Below are 17,984 nucleotides of genomic sequence, written 5' to 3'. Positions count from 1 at the left end.
ACAACACCGAGGCGCACCACTGCGCTGGCATATGGCTGACGGCGATGACTCTTCACTTGGAGGGGGAAACGCGGCCGAACAATTGGGACCTGGACGGCTATCAGCCAGCGGATCGTGTAGGAGTTGGAAGCGCGCTGATGCTTGATTCCAGCAGGGCTGCCTCGTATCTCAGGGAATATTCGTGGGTCTACTGTGGCATCTGGGGAGATGACAGCGTCCAAGGGCAGAAAATAAGAAGATAAACAAGCTTTGGAGGTTGGTATTTGAGCCAACATGGCAGGGCTCACTTGTGCCAGTGCTGATCCAGACAAGCGCCGCTGCTGGAAATGAGGCAGTTCTCTATGGTGGAGCTCATTTAGGATGCAGAGGGACAAAAGGAGCATCGCGGATTCTTATTGGGGACTTGCGTGAATGCACCATTATTGGGGAGGGAATATGCCTTCTGGCAATAGCTAATACATTGGCGGGATCCTGACTGGATCCCACCAGTAGTGGACATTACAGCAGCTTACCGATCTTGGTTGACCTTTTCTGTGTATAAATAGTATCGTGATGGGCGCCTCAGAAGGCAACCAGACGGCCAGCGTTTCCCGACCACAGCATGCCCTGAGCAGCCTGCCCTAGGCTTCGTTCTGACAGTCCTCTATGTTGCTGAAGAGCGCGCTTTCGTGCAATCTAAAGAGGCAGGCTTGGCAGCAAGCGGTGCAACAAGGCGGGAGATGAACCCCGAAAGGGGCTACAGCGGTACAGCGTAATTGTGATTGCAAATACTTGTGAGTCAGGCACTTTGTCATGGAGCCAGGCTTGTCTGAACCGCTGACCTTGTCAGGACCTGATGGATGGCAGCATGTTACCTGCGCCACTGTCACGCTCTGAAATGTTTGGCATCTTGCTGGGTGCGCCTGTCTGATGAGGTTGAGCAAGGTAGCTATGGAGTATTGCAATGGTGCTTGCTGAGTCCTGGTGTGCTGGTCAATTGTGACAACAGGTGGACAACCTGGGGAACGAATTGTAGCATGCGGGTGATTCTCTGTTGCCATCTGAGAGTGCACCATTTCAGTGTATAGGTGGCGTCCTCAACCCTGCTTGTTCTCTTCGATGTTATCTCTTAAGGTCTCAATATTATAATCGTTACATAATCTATGAAGAGCGCAACACCGGCAGTACGTACAAGAACTATATTGCATGCATATGCAACTGCAGGCACCAGGAAGCTTCTTAAGCCCATCCACGGGATGCGTAATATCTAAGACATTCCCATCATGATCACACATCATGGCTTTCATGCTTCCTCTGTTCTGCGGACACATCCCCATGAAGTTGTTGGGCACTCCCTGTCACCCATTCAGCATGCGTCCATTTCTGCACAACGATGCTCGTCTATAGAGATGCTCGTCTATAGAGATGCAATTGTGTTCCCATCAGTTTTGACATGGGGCTCGTTATATCAAAATGGCTGCAGTTTCTCAAGCGCAGGTATTCACCGACAGCAGGTCACAAGGTCAACACACTCTTCATCCAACGAATGCTCAAGACCACTTATTGCAACTTCGCCTTCTCAGCTTGGCCGGATGCGCGCGCGTCACTTGTACTTGTGCTTCTTGTGGCCCCATCCGCCGCCGTGGCCCTTGTGCTTGTGCTTGTGTTTATACTTGCCGCCGCCGTGTCCACCGTAGCCATACCCCTGGCCTCCATACCCGGGAGCATATCCGCCCTGGTGACCACCACCATGATGTCCTCCCAGCATTGATCCTGCAAATGCAGAAGCAGGAGCCTGTAGTTACACCCTGCCAGATGCTTTTGGCCATACACCTACCTCCAAGCAGTAACGCTAATCTGATGCAGAGACCAATTCTAAGCCGTCTTTGCATCACTGCCGTAAGTATCTGTCATGGATTGCCCGATCTCAAGATCAAGCTCGTGCTTGAGGGTCCAGTAAATTACGCGAGATGCTTTTAGAAGCAAGCGAGCTGAAGGAGGTGATGTACAGCAGGTTGAGGGGATGACTCACCCAGGACTGCGCCGCCGGCGCCGCCCAGCAGAGCTGATCCCAGGCCGCCAGGGCCGTGGGACTGCTGCGGCGGAGGGTAGTTGCCTGGTGTCGGGTAACCTCCCCCATAGCCTGCATCACATGAGCACTTCAGCCAGAATGCATTTGCGCACAACTGCAACAGGAAAGCATGCACCAACTTGCTCGCAAGCAGAGCATGATGCGTCTTGTGATTTGGCCAGCACCATGCTTTGAGCGGAGTGCAAGTAAAGGTTCATGAAGGATGCAGGGGAAGCATCTGACCTGGCCCCTGAGGAGGATAGTAAGGCTGTCCTTGAGGCGGGTGGCCGCCTGGGGGTGCATATTGGCCGTATTGAGGTGGGTAACCCCCCACCCCCTGTTGGGGATAGCCTGCAGACACCAAGTGACATATTTTCAAACTGCAATGATGTTGTCATCCAGTTGGTGGGCACACAACATTCCGCGATTTGATTGCATGATCAGATTGAAAAGAGCCTGATTTCCTGGGCGATCGCTCTTTCCGCTGAACCGCTGCTGCATGCATGTCAATTCTGAGCAGTGTTAAAAAGCATGGCCAGAGCGAGGACTGAACAGAGCAGTACTGAAGCGCAGAAGGAATGGTGTTCTGCGACATTGAGAAATGACCTGGCGGGGAGAAGCCAGGCTGCGGTGTAGGGTAGTAACCCTGCTGTGGAGGATATTGTCCACCTGGGGGGTAGTTGTGCTGGCCTCCAAGGCCATGCATTATGTTGCTCATGAGGCCCTTGTCACCTACTTCGCCCGTGGGAGGCCCACTGCCACCTGGATGGCCTTCACCTGGTGGATATCCACCTCCTGGATATCCTGGTGGGGGTTGCGCCTGTGCAGGGAATCAAATTTTTTTTCAGACACTGCGTTGTTAGAGACCTCCTCGATGGCAAGGAATCACTGAAAACAACACAAACAAGGCATCCTGCAGGGCTGGACTCCTGACATGCGGGCTCGAATAAGGGCACCCTCAAAAACCTCGTGGACAACCCTTACGATGCAGTGTGAGTCAGATGGCATCCACATCAACCTAGAATATGCAGATGACATTCAATGAGCATACAATTTCCGTCCAAGGTCCGACAAATACACGACAGAGTCAGACACAAGTCTTCATCAGAAGGGATCGGGGCCGCACCATGGCTGCTAGATGAGGCAAGCCTAGAATGTGCTACTTCACAGCTTTTCCACTGGTTCAAGATGCTCAGGAATGAAGAAGCGAGCGTGGAAGCGACGTGCTGGGTGGAGACGAAGCTGCTCGGTTATAAATGCAGGGTGAAGCCCTATGCTTCCGAGCTAGGGCTACATTTTCTATGGAAGACATGTGTTGCATTTGAGACTCTCAGTGCTCTACAATTCATTCTGAAACTTCACTTCAAGACATTGTTCACGTACAGAACTACTTCATGCGTGATTTCTGCGCTTGATCAGGTTGAAACATCTAGAGAAGTCTGTGCATCCGTTGGTAAGCGGTCTACAGTACTGGCTGTGCATCAATAAAGTGTAATGACGATCCGAACGTTGGCAATCGCTTCCGGCAGCATTATACATGTATGGCAGCCTTCGAGTAATGGAAACGGGTCCAATAAGAAACCCAATGAAACTGTCAACTTCAGCCTCCCAGACAGATGCAACGGCGTGGCATGGAATGCAAATGGCAAAGCGATCGCAGCTTCTGGCTCTACTGGCCATGTCTCAGTCTACAGGCCCACTGGCGAGTCGATCGGGTCGTTGCCAAGCCCTGGTGATGAAACCAGCCTGATGGGGGAAGTCAGCTGTCTGAGTTTCAGTCGTGGCTCCAAGTTACTGGCAGCGGGGTGCTTAGATGGCTTGGTCCATGTATGGAGTCTCAACCAGCAGGTAGGGGCCGCAACGGCAGAACTCCTGTACCGCCATCTTGCAATATATAATATATTCAGCAGTTGCAGGAGGCTAAATGCTCATTTCTCCAAAAATAATTTATGCGCTGCAGGAACGTGTGCTGCGGCTGATAGATCACGTTGACGCCGTGACGTCAATCTCATTCTCTCCAGATGGCCGGACGCTGGCCTCCTCAAGGTATTGCCCCATGATAGAGCGTCTGTGCTGTGTTACGCACCCATTTGAGACTTGCAAGAAAAGCCTTCACTTTATTGCTGCCTCAATCAACTGCCTGCAAACTGACGTATTCTGACTGCTCTGCAGTGTGAGCGGCCAGCTGCTGCTGCACAACACCGAAGGCATTAAGAAAGCCAGGCTGCAATCGCGAAATCTGGCTCCCATCACTTGCATCACATATGCACCCCTATCTTTTGAGAAGCAGCTGCTAGCTTGCAGCACAAGGACTGGGGCTGTGGAAGTCCATGCTCTGAACGAATTGCGCCCGGGAGAAGAGCATCCAAACTTGCACAAGGTCTGCCTCGAATCCCATGCTTTTGTGTCGATAGCATAACAAGCACAATGAACAGAACACAGGGCTAATGTGGAAATTTCTGCTGATGCAATCATATATTTAATTCGTTGTAGGGTCCTGCAGCGGCTGTGAGATTTGTGGATGGCATGGGGAACCTGCTGATCAGCGCTGGAGCAGATGGCAGCCTGGTCCTCATTGATCGGCGCCTGGGTGGAATGGCTGCCTGCGCCAGAACAGGCCGCTCCCTGTCCACACTGGACATGCACCATGATGGTCACAGCATTGCAGTGGGCACAACAGGTGCGCTCAACAAGGCCTCCATGACTTTGGACGGGCAGAGCATTTCAAAACTCTGGAGATGTGGAAAACATTCTCTGGGCTTTTGTGATCTGGAAAGCAGGAATCACAATTTCCTGCACAGAGAAAGAATGGTGGGCTTCCTGGATTCTTGTGATATGGAAAGCAGGAACCATAAGTTCTTGCGTAAAGAAAGAATGATGGTCACGCAGGGGGTGGCGTGCTCCTGTATGATGCGCGGAAGCTGGGGGTAAAGCCCTTCAACAGGCTGGATCTGCCATTGCAAGAGCGTGTGAATGAAGTACGGTGGCAGCCCGCGGCACCAACAGAACTTACTGACGCATATCAGCAGCCGGTCAGGGTCAAAGGGGGACAACCTCAGGCTCCTACGCAAGCTCAGGTGGGATCGTGCTGGTGCCATGTGTCTGGATAAGCTACGAAGTTGTCAAATGCGCCCACACGCGGCTAGCTGTGGCACATGTGCTGCATCTGCATGCTTGGAGATTGGTTGGCATGGACGAGCTCGCAATGTGCAGGCCTTTGCGAGGGAGAAGGGTGCATCGACACCATTCACGCCCCTTGACAACCAAACTCTAGCACCAGGCTTACTTTCTCCGGAGACCCTGGCCACGCCATATTTTGACCCCAAAGCAGTGCCACGGGGCATGGTGCAGCCGCAGCTGCATCCCCACAGGCTCAGCAAGGAGGCTCACCAGGTCAGTTGCACTGCCAAATTTCCAGACTATTCTGCTGAGATATGACAGCTGTTCAGATCTGATCCTAGGGTGCATGGGTTTCTCAGGGCAGGCTCAGCCCTTCATTGGTATTAAGATTCACAGCATTGTTGTGCTGGCAGGCGGAATCGCTGGCAAATCTCCAGGACAATGCAGCTTCGGGGGGTCAGACAGTTGGTGAGAGTCCACTGGAATTGGCAGCGCCTGCCTCAAGCACAGGGCTGCCAGACACTCCGGATCTGTTCACGCGGGGCAACAGACGGCCTTTCTCCGCGTCCACCACTGATACTGCCACCCCTCAGCCTGCTGAGGGTCCCACTCCAGCAGGTGACCTGCCAATTTGTCACGGTCAAAAAGGACTTCGGTCAGCTGCCCCATGGCCTGCCCTAGACTCTGGCTGCTGTACTATGTGTGCCAGACATTGTCCTGCAAGCTTTACTACAAGGCAACTGATTGCTGTGACAGGGTGGCCTGCAGCCTCAAAGATTACTGCACGACACATGCATGTTGGCACTGCCCAGATGTCTGACCCTTTCAAGCCGGAATGCTGCTGCATGCACGCACTAATGAAGGGTGACCATGTTTTGTCTTCGTATCCAACAGGAAGTGCATCAGAGGAGCACCCCTCCACGTCAGCGCCCCAGATGCCTCATGCCCCTTCCTCGCTGCCACCGCCGGACCCTCTCACACCAGACCTAGCAGCAGAGGTATTTCTCTGACCCGCACGTTGCCCCCTTCTTTGTTGCGGGTGCTCCCAAACACCAGAAACAAACGTGAATGGGGGACAACCAAGCTTTGCAATTTGACAAATTCGATGCAGGCTGAAACAGGAATAGGCTAGGTGTTTGGCATGTAATTCAGTGCAAGGAATGTTTATGATTTTAAGCTTTTATGAGAATCTTGATGGAGCTGGCCTGGTATTGCAGCTGCGGGACGACATGAGAAGGCTGCATTTTGAGATAATCCGCCAAATGCACCTGCAGCAAGTGGAGTTCCTGGGCTTGATGGAGCAGATCTCCAGCAGACAGCAGTCTCTCGAGGGACGCATTGATCACCTCGGGACGCAAGTGCAGAAGATACTGAGAATGAAGGAGTCCATGCTGTTGATATGATGATTGTGAAAGATACCGGACCCCTGTCCTGACAGTATAATGTAAGCCGCCCTTACAGACAGGAGAAGTGCTCACGCATATGCTCCTCAAACACGTGCTTTTCACAAGTTAGCCTTTTCCAAAGGTCCAACAATCATGCACAAGCATCATCCTTCTTGCATAGTCATTTCTAGGGCGCAAATCAAATGCTTCAGATGACACAATTACAAAATCAAGTGTGCTCGGGCACACAGTCCGGCGTATTGATTGACTCTTTGAGACAAGGCACATGTCCTTCACAACCAACTCCTGTCAGTTCACACGCCCTGAGTCCCTTTTGAGCTTGCAGCACTGCACTGAAACTTGTGCCCGCTATTCCAGTGCTTCTTCTGGCAGGCCTTGGAGCAATACTTGGCCTGCTGGCATCCGTTGCACCAGCGCAGGTTGTCGTTAAGCTCCTTGCACATGTGACACCTGCAGAATTGTTCGCACACTTGATGCTGCATGGCATGCACTTCCGAATACACCACCTCGAGCATGCTTAGCAAGTGCAGGAAAGTAGGTTAGAATGGCTGCAATTGCAAGAATCCATCATCCCTCAAGGGCAGCTTTGTAATAGAAGATGGAAGAGTGGCACGAATCTGAAAGTCTTACAAAGTGATGCAGTCCATGGCTTTGCTCAATTAAACATCAACACCTGCAATGCTCTCAAAGCAGCCCAATCAGAGCTCTGAGAGGCGAGCGTCTGCTCACCTGACATGCATGCACTCCTGTTGAAGTTCCCCGTCCGTGAAGGCTGGGAGCTCTGAGTCCCCAAAGGCAGGGTCAAGCCTGATGGTTGCCTGATACCAAGCTGCCACTCCCAGGCTGCACCAGCAATCCTCCTTGAAGGCCATGCGGTGCTGCTCTAAAGGCATCCAGCCTCCTGTCTGCTTGCACCGGAACTCACCCCAGCTGTCCAGCTGCGCCTTGTATTCCTTGGCCTGTCGAACATTGCAGGAGGGACTCACTTGAGACACGCTCAATCCATTGCCATCAGCTACAGGCCCATTTGGATTTAATGAGCACAAAAAATAGACATTCCCCGCGCATTGATGGAAGCACTGGAGTGTGTCAAAAAGATTTCAAATCCCCGTTACAACCCTTGTCCCCACCCTCTGCACATGTGACAGGAAGCTTGACACTGTGATGAGCTGGCGTGGACTGCTTCCAGCCATCAGCATGGTGTGGCAGTACATCCACTGCTGTGAACAGGCCTTGAGCTCATCCTTCTGCTCTTCAGCTGCCCTCAGCCCTCCTTCCAACTCCTGTAGCACCAGTATTATCAGAGGCCATGTCATTTGTGCTGAAGGGGCTTAGGAGGCCAGCGAACCAGTCAACAGCTGAAAGACAGGATTGCAGGTGACTTTGATGTGTTTAATAATGGAGATCGCACAGATATTGCACAGAAAGCAGGTGCAATCACCTGCATTGCTCGCCTTGGTATGAATTCGCGCAATAACACAGCAAAGTACTCCGTGACCCACGGTGATGTTGGGTCCACTGCTTGATATTTGCATATCGTCCTGTGTATCTCTGCCGACTCTTTGTCGCTCAAATCCCTCTCAGCTGACTCATTGTTGATCGCTTGCAGGAGAACTTTGTAAAGCAGTAATTTGACCATCTCCATGGAGAGGCCATTCCTGAACAGGAAGGGTACTTGTGTTAGACATGCCGATTGCAACACAGGCATGCGTGTCCCTGCGGCAATCTTGCAAACCATCCAGACAGCTCAAAATGTGTCATGGGCGCACAGCAGCCGAATGCAGCTGCCATCTGGAATTGCCTGTGTGCAGGGATCTGGGTGGATCTGTACACAGAGGTCAGGATACAGGCAGGCTCGTACATTTGCAGCAGAGCGTCCCACTCGTCTCGTTCACTCTGCAGTGCCTCCAGTGCCACCAGGGTGGCAAAGGTAGCTCTGGCCATGTCATCACCTTCCCATGAGCGCCACAGCACTGGCACAACTGCCGCCAACGGCAGCAAGCCATCCACCCGCTTTGCATGCTCTGCAATGCACTCCCGGTAGCGCGGACCATCATACTTGACCCCAGGTGGGGGTCTGTACACTGCATTTCCCAAAGATTTATAAACGAAAGTGCGTTACAGGGGTCTGTGATGCGCAGCATGACGCAACTTCGCATCAAGTGTATTTGCTGTGCTGGACTGTTTGACGTCTTGCCCGCTACCTTGCAACCTCATCCCTTCAGAGTACTGAAGTGCCCTGCTTTACATGCTGTAGTAGATAGCAGGACACTGCAGATCAATGCTTCTGGGAGTCCTCTGGATCCCTGACGTGGTAGCAGCCTTTGCATGTTCAGAGTTTGCTTACCTTCCCAGATGCCTGACTGCAGCGCCAATCCTCCTTCTGTTATATAAGACTGGATGTCCTTAGAGATGCGGGGAAACAGAGTTTCGTACACGGTGCAGAGCTTTAGGAGCAGGACCAAAAGCTGCACGAGGCACACAAAACCCATCACATGGGCGCCAAGTCTAATTCGTTTAAAGGATACATCAGGCATAGATTCTTTTTGGGATTCACTGAAACAACCACAGATACATCTCTCTTGATCTCTTATTATGCCCACATTGCAATAAAGGACGACCCCGGAAGGCAAGGATTCACCTGTGCCAAATATTCTGTATACTCTTCTTTCTCTTCAGATGTCTTTGGACCGCCCAATTCCATCCTGTGGTGAACCATGGACAATGGCTCTTGCATTTCAACCTGAAGTTGCTCACCGTGTATGATAGTTTTCATCGTGCCGCTGCGTTTCTCAGGGCTGGTAGCCATTGCAACGCAGAAAGAGCAGACATCACGAGATTTGAAATCACTATTGCTGCATCTTCCACAGATATGGTGCCGAAAACCATCCATTTTCCTTGGGGCACCTGCACAGACAGGATGAAGGATTGTCCACCACCAAACACCAACGTCATCGTTGCAGAAACTTCTTCGCATGTATTTTACAGATTACAACACACCTAATGTGACACTGGAATATGAAGATGCAGTCTCGAGGCTAATCTGACCACGTTACACAGATCGGTCCTGATCTCAGAAGCAGATGCCTTGATGGTATTGCTGCGCGTGGAGGGAACAGACAATCAGATCAAAAAATATATTGTATTGACATAAGTATTGTTGTATGCATCGTAGAGCCTCTTCGAGAGATTTTGTGTCCTCCAAGAAAGTGCTGCTCTGGGCCCTCTGTTGCCCAGCTTTGGGCAGCTCGGGCAACAGTGCCATGTTGAGGTCCACATGCCTTCTCCTGTATGCCTCTCACTTGTTCGTGTGCTTTTGCCTTCTCTTTTTGAATGCTTGCATTTCGCACGATCAATTCTTTAGAGACGCTCGGACGGTCTGTACTGTCATCCGCTCAACGATGTAATACATTGGACCTTTCGCGCAACCACTTAAATGCCTGCATAGCCACAATGTCTGGACGCAATCCCTCGAAATCTACTCCTTCTCATCATGACACTGATGGGAGGTTCAATAACCCTTGGGATACTTGGAAGGTGAGCCAGTTATGGCATGTGAGCGTTAACTTATGCACAGGTAATGGATGGGCCTGCCAGCATTCTCAAGATAGATTTTATGATAATAAGAAAACACCTATTCAACTTGCAACATTGGTTGGAGCCGTACAGGAGAGTGGCCTCAGAGATGTCTTGAAGTGGCAGTATGACAGACGACAGAGGAAAGTGCCATCTGGAGGTTGGCTCGTTGGAAACAGACATCCAACCAGTCAAGAATTCCTAGCCGCATTCCCAGTCCATAAATTAGAAAGATCAACTCTAAGCGATGGCCCAGGTAATAGGATGTCACTGGATCTGCAGAATTTTGCGATTGACATAAGTGTTTCGCTGACATTTAGATTCAATGGATGCAGACGAGTGCATTTCTGCTGTTTGGATGGGACATGCCAGTGTTCTGATCAGAATGGAGGGCGTCACATTTCTGACAGATCCAGTGTTCTCAGAGAGATGCAGCCCAGTGCAGTGGATGGGCCCAAAGTAGGGCCCTTCCCTATTCAGTACGTAAGGACATACGTACATCACAGGACCAAACAAGATGAGTCAAAAAACGGTCTCCCAGGCTGTGCAAGAGATGCTTTGTCCTTGGACTCTGAGCTATGATCTTTACTGACTTTGTAGGCGTTTGGTGCCAGCTCCTCATCTGGACAAGAGTGTTCTCCCTAGCCTGGACTTTGTCATGATCAGCCACAACCACTATGACCATCTGGACCATGGAACTGTGGTCAGGCTCCATAAGCAGTATGGTGACGCCTTGACATGGTAGTGTGCCCTCATCCTCGTGCTCAGAATCAGCTGCACTTGCGAGATGACAATAATAGTAAAAGCATGGAAGTCAATTCGGCAGATCGGTAAGCGTGCCGCATGCATTCAGACTGAGCAAGTGTGTCCTGCAGGTATGTTCCCCTGGGACTACAGAAGTGGTTCCACAGCTGCAAGATCACCAATGTGAAGGAGCTTGACTGGTGGCAAAGTGTTCGACACCCCGGCAGTCAAGTCACTGTTGCAATGACTCCAGCCCAGGTGCTGCCAACTTGCCTCTGTGCCTCTGCTGTAGCCTTCATTTGATGATAAGGTAGGCTCGTGAGTCCACCTTTAATGAAAGTGCAACTGGTTCTCTGTTCTGTTTGGCAGCATTGGAGCTCGCGCACTGGGAGAGACAGGAGGCAGACGCTGTGGGGCGGCTATGCTGTCCTTGGAAAGCAGCTGCGTTTCTGGTTTGCTGGGGACACTGGATACTGCCCTGTTTTCAAGGAGATAGGCGATCGTTATGGGCCATTCGACCTCTCAGGTGCTACTTAGACCCTGCACGCGGCAATGAAATGCAAGGTTGCTTTCAACATGTGAAGTTGAATTGCGTCTTAAGCCTTTTATGCTTGTGAGATGAAAGTGCATGTGCTGACGAAAGAATTGAGCCCAGCGGTGTTGTGCAGCGATTCCGATTGGTGCATACGAGCCTAGAGATTTTATGCGACCACAGCATGTCAACCCGCAGGAGGCAGTCCAGGTACATCAGGTGCGTGGGCGCAGAGACTTTGTAGGCACATTAGCACATGGGTGTGGTATAATATTCTTCGGGAATGTGTTCATGCGCACAACCCGGGGTCTCAAGTGTCCAGGTGAAGCATGCATGCAGTGGCAGTCTCTGGCAGAGGTGTGCACCATTGACGAAAGGACCCCACAGTATAAAGCAATGATGTGCATGCAGGATGTGCGGTCAATGCAGAGCATCGGCATCCACTGCTGCACCTTCTGCTTGACAGACGAGGCCATGGACGAGCCGCCGCAGCTGCTCACCAGGCATGCGGCAGCTGCAGGATTGGTGCCGATCTCCTTTGTGACGCTGCAGCACGGTGCCTGCCTCCAGACAGCAGCAGGCGTCGCCAGGAATGAACCACCTCTGCTTGGTGGGGCGTAAACCGACTTATTTGGTATACCTGACGGCATGGCCAGCAGGCTTCTGCACGCACAGGCTGTCGACTTTACTGTACAGTCTCTTTGAGTCATCAGATCTCAGCAACATTTGTGCGATCAGATGGAAGATAATTTGGCATTGCCATGGTTGGACTGCCAGTGTCCACTGGGGAGGTCAACTTGAGCAGTGGAGAGTCTCCACTGGAGACATTCTGTAGATGTTCTTCTCACGTCAAGCGGAACTGGCAATTCAGATATAAGAGATATACAAGAATGGTGTTAGAGTTAGGGCGCTCCTGTTCCGCAATGCGATTAACTGTGCTGATTCATTGATTGAATTGTAATGCTCATAGATCTAGATCATGATGGTTGTTAGCTAGGAAACCGACTCAGTCGGACTAGGCTGCTGGGGGTGGCCGGTAGAGCTATTGTGCAGGAATTAAGCGCACAGCAATTTTTGTTATTTTTCTCTTTTATTTATCCATGTGCAGAATATCAGAAGTATTTTGACAGCTCATGCCATGATGGACGGTTACAAACTTCCCCACTGCAGAAAAGGCGTTCCCTCCTGACTGGCCCAGACTGCCGCGCCAACTTCTTTAACTTCCTGCCTCCTTCACTCAAACGATTTAGTTGCTGACAAATCCGGATAGAAAATGCATGAGTAGGGAAATGTGAATTGATTCCTGCCTGTCAAGGTTTGCTGGGGAAATTTGCAATCCTGCAGTCAGACAGAAGGCCGATCCAGACTGTCGGAAGAGATCATTACTGCATCTCAGCACAATCAGAAAAAGAACTTCTATCCCTGAGGTGGTCGTTTGCCTGACTCTGCCGTGTCCTTGGCTCTTCAGTAGCTAGATCGCTGGGAGGTCACAACTCCATGGTGCTTTTCCACACCTTACCAGCTTCGGAATATAAATTGCTGAAATATGCGTTGTTCTTTTGCCACTTATTATTACTAACCAAGTGTCTTCAATACTGACCTCTGCATCGGTGTGAAGGATCATTGGGCAGCTGGATGCATATTTCTAGAACCTTACATCCGGCCTGCTGTGATGCTGATCAGGCGAAGTGGGAGGAGAGGTCCGACAGATGGATAGTCGAGGAAAGGCAGGATGGCAGCAATGTCAATGGGTGGCATTGGCAGGAACAAAATAAGCTGCCCTGGTCCAGAGAGAAAATAGATGAGCTCACAAAAGGGCTGGCTGCAAATCTAGACGCCTCACTGGGAAACGCAGAGATCCTGGGCGTCAAGAGCTTGACAGGAGAGGTGAGCACAGCTTGCCATGCGATGTGATGGCCATGTCCTTGCGTGATACATGGCAGTACTGAGCAGGACATGGTGCTTGCACAGGCATACCTGACGACCCGGAAGCAAAATAAGAAGTTTGCGGTGTTTGAGCTGAACATAGTGCTGGACTGGAGGGGGACATGGGAGGAGGATGGAAAAGAGGTGCGGGCCTGTGCCCCATGTGCAGCCTCACCTGCAATTGCACCTGCTCTATATGCGTGGAGAATCACCAGGTGTCCCTGTGTTGAGCACAGCACGTGCATCCTCAGCAGAGATGACCTCTTTCTGGCATGCCATGGATTCTGATTGCGTCCTTTTGTGCCAGACCACGCTGAGGAGTGCTCAAGCCAAAGCAATGACCCTGGCAGAAGCTGTGAGGACTTGTCAGAGCCAATCTCTTCATCAGGCTGAAGCAAGGGGTGGTTTGCAGGTGAAGGGGGAGGTGAAGGTGAGCGAGTACAGCAGCATAGATCCAGAGGAGTACACTTTTGAGGTCACTGTGGAAGGAGCGGACAGTGGATCGACCGCAGGCGCCAATCTGAGGGCAGCGGTGCAGGGCCTTGAGCACCAGCTCTTCAGCCGCCTGCAGCAGTTCGTAGCTGAGCTGAACGCGCTGTAATAAAATTTTCCAGCGGAGTTGCCTGTTGCATAATAACACTTTGCAATTGAAGCAAGTGAACTGCAGTGTTGCGGTGCTCCTGCGCTTTCTGCAGAGCTCATTTATGTTAGCCGTGAGCAGCGTGTGTGCGAATTACACATGGCATTATTCATAAGTTGGAGATCTTTGGGTTCCTCTTGCCTAATTAGAAATTCTACGGCAGGAACACTGCATGCATTTGGGACCATTGGGTGGAGGTTCCACTGCCTAAATTCTGTCAAATAATTTGGCTGTTTATCTTGCTTAGCAAAGCATGTTATTATTGCATATAGAGGCTGCGTGATCTTCAACTTTTGCAATCTAGCTTCAGCAGCCCAACGTGTTGTAAAGTTTGTCATTGGAATGAGATCAAAGCAAAGACTTCAGTCAAGGACATCATACTCTGCCGATGGGCATGCCTTCAAGCATGGGAGCGCCACGAAGCATCCGCAACAGATCAACAAACTTGCTGAGCTAGGGTTCGCCGACCTTATATAAAAAACATAAACACAAATATTTGCATCTGATAATGCTCACCCCGTCTGGCGAGGCTTCGGGACAGATGCTGCACAGAAGCGCAGAGGGACGCTGTGGTGTCTTTGCACTGTATACATGGATCTAGGGTGAAAAAAAATAACGTCACGAAACAGGTTGCTTAGGAGTTTCAATGGAAACAAAGAGCCAAATGTAAGCTTAGTGCCAGGTTGCGGCGGCCAATTCTTTTTGAAAGTAGACCTCCGTTCGGCTGTCGTCATCGGTCGTCACCACCTTGCGTCACAGTCCCCTGTACACATGTGATCAGAATTGCTATGGTGCATGAAAATCGAAGCAAGAAAGAATAGAATCAGAATGGTACGCACATGGACCTTATCCCATTAGGAATGCCTTAATATTACAGCCGACATCGCTCTGTGAATTTGCTCGTGCTCCGAATTGTCCAGCGTCAATTTCAACATTTCGATTTGGATTTGGGCAGGTTACAAATCACTGACTCACTTTGGCGAGCACCTCTGTAGTACTGGGCGTACGAACGAGGGCAATGACTGGCACTGTTGCAATTGATAGAATGTGCCACAGCACCTGAAGTTTCTGATTCATGGTTCCTGATCTGGACGTGGCATAGGGGCACTGAACCTGGCAGGAAGATACCCTGCAGAGTTCACGTGGCTGGATAAAATGATAGTCACTGCAAGCAAGCGCAACAATGCTTGCGCAAGCTGTACTTATTGAACTTTGCCGCCCAGATGTACACACTAGAAGTCGACAGCAGAGCAATGACGGAACTGTATTGCGAGGAATGAAGCATGCTGCTCCTCTGTGCAACACACAAGAGGATGCAAAGAATCAACACGCTCAACTAGAATAGCTCTGACCGTATGTCAGCTACCTATGCGTGTGGTTTGAGGTATACCTACGTAGGTGCATGTGGAGACAAGGTACGGCACCCTCCAGCCCCAATATCGAACTGTCCCTTTCCATCAAAAATCTGCCTACTGAAGTTTAAACCTCTCTTCGCAAAGCCCAATCCTAAAAATTCTTCACCTACAAGAGCTAACTCTTCGTTGTAGGTTCTGATCACGTTATTGCCTTGCACAAATTGCAGCAGCAAAAGCTTTGTTTCTTCATGCTACTAAGCTGATGCTGTGCTTTTCATTGTACGCCATTCTTACGCATTTCTTATTGTATTGTAAGCATGGACCGGTGAAATCACTCAGTATATATCAGTGTGAGACATCTGAAAGTTGCACAATAATTTGCACAAATGTTGCTTGCAAATTTCATAACTGCATTCCACACACACACACACCCAGTGATGCTTTTTGTAATCTGTCTGGGTTTTTAGACGACCCATGCTCAAGAAGTCCAATGACATTCAAAACAGCACGTCGGCCCATCCCATGAGGAGCATTATGACATGGCTTCCAGAGGACGTCCATGCTGCTTTGCCAGTTCACTTGCCTTCAGAGCTCTCTCAGCTGCCTGTGCCCTTGCAGCTGCAACCAAGTGTAATATCTTTCAGACCTGTCTTGACAAGGAACATTGGGCGCATAAGAGGTTGTCTAAGGTGAGGATGCAAGAGGGAATACGTGTCTTACCGTGCAGGCTGTACTCGTAGAACAGCCGAGCGATGAGCAGGACTGTTGCACACGCTGTGAAAATTGCTTGACAGTAGGCAATGATGAACGGCAGCCATTCAGGTGAATTGAAATGATCTAAAGACATACGATGAGCTCCAGCCAATGCCAGGATCAAAACAGCTATATAAAAGATCAAGTTTTCTGTGTTTGTGACACCACCTGTGAACACAAACACCATGTCACATCAGATAATCTTTCTCATCGACATTGTCGGGCATTCTGGAACCAGCCAATCACGCCTGGCGACTTCAAGCCATTTTGCCCAAGTCGTGAGAAACACATCAAGAAGTAATAGGCTAAATGTGTACCCGGTATTCCAAAATTCAGTGGGCTCTGCGCACCTAGAAAGATCTCCGGTGCTGTGTAGTTTCCACTCTTCTGGCCGATCTCTGTATTCTTTGACTGATTAGCCTGGTTTTGGTTGGCCAGGATGCTTGAGATATCTTCCTTCATGCTGGCTACCTCCGTGCTCAACTTTTGCTGCAAAAGCAAAAAACAGCTCTACAGATGGCTTAGATTGCTGGGCTTCATAATATCTTGTCCCCTTGCAAGGCAGGCAGCTTGAGAGTCTTGCATACTTGAGTAAGACAGCATGCTTACAAATGCTAGTCTTGCGTCAATCCTCGCCTGGATCGCTTTCTCCTGCGAGGTATATAAAACACGGAGGCCTTCCTCGATTATCCCTATCTATGGGATAGAGGCACTCATATCGCAGTGGTTTCATCACTAATTTGATGTGGGGCTCACCAAAGTTGAGGTGTACTCTGCCAGACGCTGGTCGGTCTCTGTGACGGTCATAGTACTATGGCGGAGGTTTCCAGCTCCTGATGGACTCGCTTCGTCGATGCCATATTCCTTTGTCGGAACCCTGAGAACACCTCTTGAATTTCCTGCCGCAGGAACTGCAAGACACAGTCATGAGGACTTTCCATTCCTCTGGTACAGAAATCGTGAGCTCTCTGCCTTCTCAACAGCTTTTTAAACCAATACAAAGATAGATTTTCAGCAGAAAATCGAGATAGACCTCACCACGTCTGGGTTTTCCCCTGACCATCCTGAGGACAGATGGGGTCGAGGTCCCCACGGGGATGCTTTGCCGGGTCCGTAAGGTATACATGAAATTGTATTTGCAACAATCTTTTGTCGTTTTACAAAGGTGGTCTGTATTTCTTGTGCATATAGTTCTGAAATGTGGCCTTCGATGCAGTTCTTCGCTCGTCCCAATGTCTTCAGTCCCCTACTTTTCCCTTCATCTTTTCCCCCGGGCTTCTTGTTTGGTAGTCTGTAGGTCACCCCTGTCCAAAATCCATGAGAGAGGGATGTAATTATGTGGGGCTCATTGCAGCTGCATGCCATGCAAAGCACAGCTTGCCTGTGGTGTCATTTATGTTACTATTGAGTGTCCAGCGCATTCCGTTCAGGAAGTGTACTCTAAAAAGTTGCTTACCGAGAAAGTAGCTGTCAAGATTCTAAGACCAGGTGTCACGATCCTTGAATCTGTCATGCCATGGAACACGCAGCAAACAATTGCATTGACAAGGACAGACAAAAGCACACATTGGGCACGGCATGCCGGCATCCGTAAGACCATTTCCATAGGACCTGATAATCAAAATTGTCAAACAGACTAAAGCTATTGATAACCAGAGTATGCTCGCAACGAGACCATGAGCACTACTTCAAAACTAAGACATTAGCGCTCCCTTGCATGTGTTCTGGCCAGCTATCATGAGAAACCAGGACTGATGCTGTTGTCGCCCCCGGATCATGATATCAGGGTGTGCTCAGGCTTCTGCCGTCCAGCTGTATTCGACTGTGTCATATTGTGGTGCGATTGCCAGCCTGTCTATCAGCCAAATTATATAATGCACTC

General features: G+C 50.3%; 4 protein-coding genes across 4 annotated transcripts; 2 read left to right on the top strand and 2 right to left on the bottom strand.

Annotated features, from left to right (window-relative positions):
* Positions 1-1,113: 1,113 nt before the first annotated feature.
* On the bottom strand, positions 1,114-3,229 carry COCSUDRAFT_49355 (hypothetical protein). Its single transcript, XM_005642775.1, has 5 exons — positions 3,177-3,229; positions 2,720-2,870; positions 2,294-2,401; positions 2,012-2,122; positions 1,114-1,752 (listed from the first exon to the last, which is right to left on the bottom strand). Exons 1-5 carry the CDS (start codon positions 3,177-3,179, stop codon positions 1,583-1,585), a joined length of 543 nt encoding a protein of 180 aa, XP_005642832.1. The 5' UTR covers positions 3,180-3,229; the 3' UTR covers positions 1,114-1,582.
* Positions 3,230-3,510: 281 nt separating this feature from the next.
* COCSUDRAFT_49354 (WD40 repeat-like protein) lies at positions 3,511-6,180 on the top strand (the record flags this gene model as incomplete). Its single annotated transcript, XM_005642774.1, has 8 exons — positions 3,511-3,898; positions 4,011-4,096; positions 4,223-4,430; positions 4,544-4,730; positions 4,940-5,127; positions 5,264-5,443; positions 5,584-5,638; positions 6,065-6,180. Exons 1-8 carry the CDS (start codon positions 3,545-3,547, stop codon positions 6,178-6,180), a joined length of 1,374 nt encoding a protein of 457 aa, XP_005642831.1. The 5' UTR covers positions 3,511-3,544.
* A 689-nt stretch (positions 6,181-6,869) lies between these two features.
* On the bottom strand, positions 6,870-9,068 carry COCSUDRAFT_45536 (hypothetical protein; the record flags this gene model as incomplete). The annotated part of the gene is made up of 5 exons (XM_005642773.1): positions 6,870-7,026; positions 7,306-7,535; positions 8,018-8,234; positions 8,438-8,660; positions 8,924-9,068. 5 exons carry the CDS (start codon positions 9,066-9,068, stop codon positions 6,870-6,872), a joined length of 972 nt encoding a protein of 323 aa, XP_005642830.1.
* Positions 9,069-9,899: 831 nt separating this feature from the next.
* Positions 9,900-13,955, top strand: COCSUDRAFT_49353 (Metallo-hydrolase/oxidoreductase; the record flags this gene model as incomplete). The annotated part of the gene is made up of 12 exons (XM_005642772.1): positions 9,900-10,113; positions 10,246-10,408; positions 10,488-10,611; positions 10,753-10,893; positions 11,028-11,154; positions 11,266-11,422; positions 11,565-11,638; positions 11,840-11,984; positions 13,112-13,128; positions 13,193-13,315; positions 13,400-13,498; positions 13,767-13,955. Exons 1-12 carry the CDS (start codon positions 9,910-9,912, stop codon positions 13,953-13,955), a joined length of 1,563 nt encoding a protein of 520 aa, XP_005642829.1. The 5' UTR covers positions 9,900-9,909.
* Between the last annotated feature and the right edge of the window lie 4,029 nt (positions 13,956-17,984).

Source organism: Coccomyxa subellipsoidea (assembly GCF_000258705.1).
Source record: "Coccomyxa subellipsoidea C-169, whole genome shotgun sequence".
Lineage (NCBI taxonomy): Eukaryota > Viridiplantae > Chlorophyta > Trebouxiophyceae > Coccomyxaceae > Coccomyxa > Coccomyxa subellipsoidea.
This window is presented reverse-complemented; position numbering and strand designations above follow the sequence as displayed.